Source organism: Cryptomeria japonica, unplaced genomic scaffold, assembly GCF_030272615.1.
Source record: "Cryptomeria japonica unplaced genomic scaffold, Sugi_1.0 HiC_scaffold_221, whole genome shotgun sequence".
Classification (NCBI taxonomy): domain Eukaryota; kingdom Viridiplantae; phylum Streptophyta; class Pinopsida; order Cupressales; family Cupressaceae; genus Cryptomeria; species Cryptomeria japonica.
In genome coordinates this window covers 147,813-154,496 of record NW_026729043.1, presented here as the reverse complement: position 1 = coordinate 154,496, position 6,684 = coordinate 147,813, and the positions used below count along the sequence as shown (strand labels likewise).

Here is a 6,684-nt window from a genome sequence, read left to right as displayed (position 1 = left end):
ATTTATAACTCTCACACAAACCATTTACCTTAAAAAAAATAAAAATTAATAATAAAAATTATATTAATGATATTATTTAGAAAAATAAGTTTTAAATTAAATATAAAATTCAAATACAAATTAAATTTATTTGCCACCAAGAATCAAACTCTATTGTGTTTTTATTATTGATTTCTCTAATGACAATGAAGAAACCCATTTAGAACCTCACTAATTTATAACTCTCACGAGATACATTTACCTTTAAAAAATAAAATAAAATGATGATAATTTTTAATTATAAACATAAACATTATAATAATAATATTATTTTGAAAATTAATTCTTAAATAAAATATAAGATACAAAATATTATGATTGTTTCTTAGATATGGAACATAAATAAAATGATGACTTACATAAATTTATTGACTACTCAAAATTGAATTTACCTAGCAACTAAAGTTTAAGCTTAAATAGCATACCTCTACATTATTCTAACTAGTAACATTTCAGTCACTATAGCTGTTACTATTGCTTTGGTCTCCATCGTTGTCCGTCAGAGGAGAGCTTGGAACATGTGGAGTTCGAGGCTCCATCTTCCCTTCCAGCATTTGCACCACTTGTCTCATACTGGGCCTCACTTCGTCATCCTCTTGAATGCATAACAATGCTACAACACATGATCTTCCCACCTCTTCCATGTCTGCCGCCTCTGCAATACCCTCCTCCACAATATTAATCGTCTTCCCCTGTTGAATTTGAGTTGCAGCAAACGGGGGAAAATAATACAAACTTGAATCTTGCACGGTTAAGTCTAGATTTCTTCGCCCAGAAATAATTTCCAAGAGTGTCATACCAAAACTGTAGACATCAACTTTGGGAGTGATGGGAAGACCAGAGATCCATTCTGGAGCCAAGTAACCTCTCGTTCCTCTTGTAGTGGTTAGAACGCGGCTTAAATCTCTACCCATAAGCTTTGCCAACCCAAAGTCGGCCAACTTCGGTGATAAATCACCGTCCAGCAGAATGTTTTCGGGCTTCACATCGCTGTGAATGATGCAACCTCTGCATTCCTCGTGGAGGTAGAGTAACCCTCTGGCGGTGCCTAATGCAATCTCAAATCGGGTCTTCCAGTCGAGTACCTTTTTCTTACTCGTGGAATTACTTGTGAACAGGAGGGAATTGAGAGATCCGTTGGGCATGTAATCATAAATCAGTAACCGTTTTGATCCTTGTGCACAAAACCCTCGCAGCCTGACCAAATTCACATGTTGTATGTTTCCCAGAGAACTGATTTCCGCCCGAAATTGTTTCTCATCTTGCCTTGACCCCTGCATTTTTTTAACGGCCACAAGCGTACCGTCTTGTAGAGATCCTTTGAACACTGAGCCGGATCCTCCGCTCCCCAACTTAGACCTGAAATTCCTTGTTGCAATTTTCAACTCCTTGTAACTAAACATTCTCAGAAAAGAGTCCGAGGAATCTGCAGGCCTGTCCATCGACCGCTGCTGATGCCTCCGCCAAATTAAAACTGAACAGATACCCAGGGCAACGGTGAGTGCACCAACGATACCCAGCACGACGCCTACAATACTTGTGGTTTTGCTTTTCATTGAAAGTTGAGAAGCACCTACTCTAATGAAGACATTTGAATTGATTTTTGATGGAGTAGAGTTGCGCATGTTTAGCAAATCTCCAGACCAGACTTGGCACGCCCCTGAAGACGGATTGAAAGCAAACGCGGTGCACGAACAGCTGCGGAGGCAGGCTTCCTGGCAATCTTTCTTTGTGGATGCAGCGTATGAGGAACCCTCATCAGGCAAAGTTACACTATTGTCGATGAATCGGTCAGTGCTGCAGTTTAACGGGCTCTGCCGAACACAGCCACTGGACGCCCAATCTTGCGAAAGCCAGGCGCGATCGTCTGTGGGTTTGAAGCCTTCATCGCAGCTGCAGAGCGGAAGATTTCTGGAGTCACAGGCTGCGTACGCACCACAGGTACCATATACGTCGCATGCATCTCTGGGCACAGACCAGAACATGCTCCAACCCGTGCTTTCGAATGAAGATTGTTGCCCTTGTCCGAACTTAGTCAGGACGAAGCGTGCGAGAGCATTGAAGTTAGGAACCAACATATAAGTGAAATACAAACCAGAGCTATCACCTTCAACGCTGACATTGAAAAGTTGTTTGTCTGCAATTTCTGGAATTCCACTGAAAATTTTGCCGTCCCAAGTTCCAGTCGTCCAATAGTGTACAGAATTGTTCCATGTCAGAACAAATTGTTTTGCACCAGACGGATCCATGTGTAGGGCAAAAAGCCCAGGAGCAGGATCCAATGAGCTTTTCCAAGAGACTAACTTTTGCTGTCCACCGAACCTCATCCCGGGCAACAAGGTATCTACAGGATTCTCGAAACTCTGCCAAACAGTTTCAGATTTATTGCCATCGGTCAGAATTAGAAAATTACCAGAATCCAATATCACAGCTCGGAAGGCCTTGTTTGTTGTGTTGACTGACCAAAGAGATGCGCCCTCTGCATCGAACAATACCAGATTACCTTCTCGTGACAGCTTCAAAACGCCTGACCGGTTTCTCGCTGGAGTCTCCCTGTTGGCCACCCAAACATACGTCTTCTCTGGAATTTTGGCATACCAGATGCCAATATACCATTTGCTTCCATTTGGGCTGAAGAATCCCAACTCAAATGTGCCATTCTTTGAAATGATTGTCTGCTTTCCAGTAAGCGAGGCACCCAGCGAAAGAGTATCTCGAGCACCACTATTACTGTTCAGTTGAATAAACAGGGTACCTGTAAAAAGCAGGCTTAAGAATATATTTCCCATGAAGTCCCTTGAAAGGATAGCGTGAGTTCCAAGAGAGCTTCCCCTTGACAGAGCAGCGTCACCTCCAAGAGGCCATCAAATTCAATGGTCGCCTAACTGTATTGAAGCCAAAAACAAAAGTTGTGGGTAATGTTTTCCTCTTGCGTAGCGTTCCAAAGGTTTCACAAATACCATCTGTCAATTTAATAATGGCATTGAATGTTTTATTTATTATACCATTGATCTTTTTTTCTGTATATTTATTTCTTCTTCTTCTAATTAATTAAGCAGATAGGCTTTTAGTGGGGGCTTTTTGCTCGTCGAAGTGTAAGACAATCCGGCAATTGTTGCTTTTCGGTGACCAGTCACTTTTCCCGGTGAGCGGCAGGTGGCTTCTTGATTGTTTGGCTTAGATTTTGCACGAATCTTGGAGAAGTGACGAATGGTAAATTAAACAAGCTCAGTGCTTCGGTGGCTTTTTTTGGGTGCAGGTTTGGAAAGAAAGAAGGATGAGAGGAAAAACCCCAGATCTGCTTTGGGAAAGATTTCTGGAAACTTTTAACCCAAGTGTAATCTTTTTTCTGTCTTATGTAATTTTTTGCAGCACTCAATAGTTAATTTGTAGCAATATTTGGTGTCATTTTCCTCCAAATTTAACTGTAGACTAAAATCTTAGGTGGTGGGTTTGTTAGGGTTTACGAAGTGAGAAGTTTTTCATAACTGATCTTCATTGCAGGTAGCAACATATTCGTTGGATTGTCGAAGCTTTTCGAAACCACAATATCACTTGTATCTTCATAGTATTATTTCACTGTTGCTGTAACTGCCTTCGATGGTAGCGATTATATTGACATGGTCACTGATAAATTTAGTGAACTGGGAAATGATGCGTTTAAGCTGTTGTGAACCTCCCCCAAAGCTTTATAGTTTGCAGAGTTTTCTCTCTGGTTTACATTTTTCTATGGCCAATTATACCTATCAATCAAAACTATAATCTTGTGGGTGTTTACTTGGTTAGTTTTTCTTGTGCTCAATTTAGAGCTTTCAAACTTATAGGTTTGTGGGTATTTGATTTGGTCGCATTTTCCTATTCCCTATTTAATAATCTATCTTGGGTATTTGGTTTGGATGTCTTTTCGTATGATTAGTTCTGTCAATCAAACTTATAGTTATGTGGGTGTTTAATTCGATTTCATTTTCTTTTGCCCAATTGTCTCAATCATTGTCTGCATAGCTAAATTAATTGTATTTGATTTGGTTATTTAACAATATTTTGGATTAGATCTTTTTGTGCAGTTATGACAAGAAGTACAGTTCGATCAGCGAGCTTGTGTAGCGATACAATGCTTTTGTTCAGAACATGGATTTAATGGAGTCAACAAACAACATGAATCTTCCTTACACTTTCAGAATTAATGGTAACTCACTCATGTCTTCTTAAGGAAAACATTTAGCCCTATTTAAGAATCTAGATGTTGGATTGAAGTTGGGATGTTGGCATGCCTCATGAATTAATTTTGAGTGGCTTATTACAATGTCTGATTAGCAGTGAATTGGTATAAACCTAACAAATTGAGAAATCTATAGGGTATTAGATTGTTTGAACTTCGGGGTTTATAATCTAGGTCAACCATCTATTTATACAGGGATTGCAGGAGAATTACAAGCTTAGGACGTGGTCTTATCTGATTTCTTGTAAGAGGGTTATGCTTTCCATGGAAGATCCAAGGATCAATTATGGTCTCATAAGAAATTAGGCATTAGAGTCTTTGTTTAAGCCATAGATCAAACAAATCTTTGTCCGACTAAGATTTTTTTTCACGTAATAACTATCAAATGAAAACATCATTTCGTTTATATGTAGAAATTTGTATTTTGAGCTCTAAATACTTCTTGTAAGGTCATTTAGACAGCTCAGCTCATTGGCAGTAGTCGACTCAGTCTAATGGAAACAAAAATGATCATCCTTTGGTCTATGTGGCTAGAATAAGGCGTAGTTTCTTTTTTGAATATAGGTTAGAACACTGTCATGAAATTTTCATATGAGAGGTAGGGGTGACAATCAAATTCCAAACCTGATTGAGACCTTATCCACTGCTTAGAATCCATTAAGAGAACTCGTGCAAGTTCCTCTACAACTGAAAATTCTCTCTATCTACTCTAGCTGCTGAAATCTTAAAGATTATAATGATTATGTATATGGCCGAGCATAATAGTCAGCAAAACCTAGAATAATAGGCTTGCTTCTAAGTTTCCATACTTTATTTTTTTCATTTGTAGTCTTGTTGACTCTCCATTGACATTAATATAGAATTGTTATCACAGAATAATGGTATACATAGTTTAAGGAAACTACATGATATAACCTTGCAGAGTTGCCCCTGTTCTACCAAAAGTGATAACTCCAATTTTGTCCATACTTAACTGTATTTTAGAAAACCAATACCCATTTTTTAACTTATTGCTATGACTTTAGTGCCAAATAAAGGGATGGTTCCAAAATCAGGAGCACAACGTTATCTTTTTGTCTCAGATTACATAGTATTATTAAAGATTAACTTCATGAACTTTAATAATAACAAAAATATGTTTTGTGCAGTGAAAATAGGAGGATCACAACGTTATCATGTTAAGTGGGGTTTGATTTTGGGTAATTGTGCAAATCTTTAAAACAAAATTTTGAATACCCTAATGCTTTAAAACAAAATTATTCACTCTAACTATTGTCTATGTTTTTTGGCCTTGCTGCAAAAATGAGCTCAAAAAATAGATTGGTTATATAAAAGAATATCAGAACCATTATTTTTACAACTCAGGAAATAACACACAACAAATTTGGCAGTTTGTGATTACTTCTGAGTTTTTCATGTGTTATGCTACAATGGCATATAGGAAGTTTCAGTTATTGTAGATGTGAAAATGAATTAATTGATCATTTCCTCCAATTCCCATCTTGAGGATATGAAGATTTTTATGGAATGGATGTTCCTTAATAAAAGAGTGGAAAAAGTGAAACATTGAATCACTCTTTGAAAGACCTGAAAAAATCAGTAGCATTGTCAAGATCTCCAAATTTTATTACATTGAAACCGGAGAGTACAATAGATGTGATTCATCTCACATTCGACCAAAAACTATCACTAACCACATACCTCTACTGTTATTTTCACCTTATCAACGTAAGATGTTTCAATTGGGGTGTGAGATTTTTCCCTTTGGAAAATGAGCTGATGCTACTTCACATTGTAAATTTGTTTTATGAATTTAGTCTTGTTTTACTTAAGAGGGTTGACATGAACATAACTTTTACTTTTTTAAGAGAGAAGATGGAAGCATCTAACAAAAGGGTGCAACAAGGGTATCGACAACCAGAAACTGGTTCTTGTTTTTTGCTATGTCTGAAACACTTAAATTATGTAGTACTTAGCTAAGATAATGATTTTTTTGTTTGTGCAACCAAGAAGCGGCACACAGTTCAAGTAATCGATCTGCTACATTTGCCCAAATAGCATGGAAGACCTATTTTTGATCTGCCAAAATAGAAGCATTTTTTGAATCAAGTAATGAAATGTTAATTTCAGCTTAGTTCATTATGTCTGGTGAGGGAGATTTTATATGCACCGCAGAAGAAGAAAAAAGTAGCAGAAAAGAAAGAATTTTCATATTGGAAGGGCAAAGCTCCTTGTGCTGACATCACAGTAGAGTTGGCATTATGTCAATGGATATTGTAATCAGTCCATCTAGCATGTATACCTTCATATGGTTGAAATCCAATTTGACAAATCTAACACTGCCATAAGATCCGAGTAAAACAAAGGAAAATCTCTACATCTTTACTTTCACTATCAATTCTGCATGTAAACACTCTAAATTCTGC

General features: G+C 37.5%; 1 protein-coding gene across 1 annotated transcript; it reads right to left on the bottom strand.

The window, feature by feature from the left end:
* Positions 1-399: 399 nt before the first annotated feature.
* LOC131868835 (G-type lectin S-receptor-like serine/threonine-protein kinase At2g19130) lies at positions 400-2,828 on the bottom strand. The gene has a single exon (XM_059215674.1). It carries the CDS (start codon positions 2,826-2,828, stop codon positions 492-494), a length of 2,337 nt encoding a protein of 778 aa, XP_059071657.1. The 3' UTR covers positions 400-491.
* Positions 2,829-6,684: the final 3,856 nt, after the last annotated feature.

What these genes read in the sequence shown, in the direction of transcription:
- LOC131868835 (XM_059215674.1), bottom strand. Translation starts at nt 2,828, where the DNA reads ATGGGAAATATATTCTTAAGCCTGCTTTTTACAGGTACCCTGTTTATT.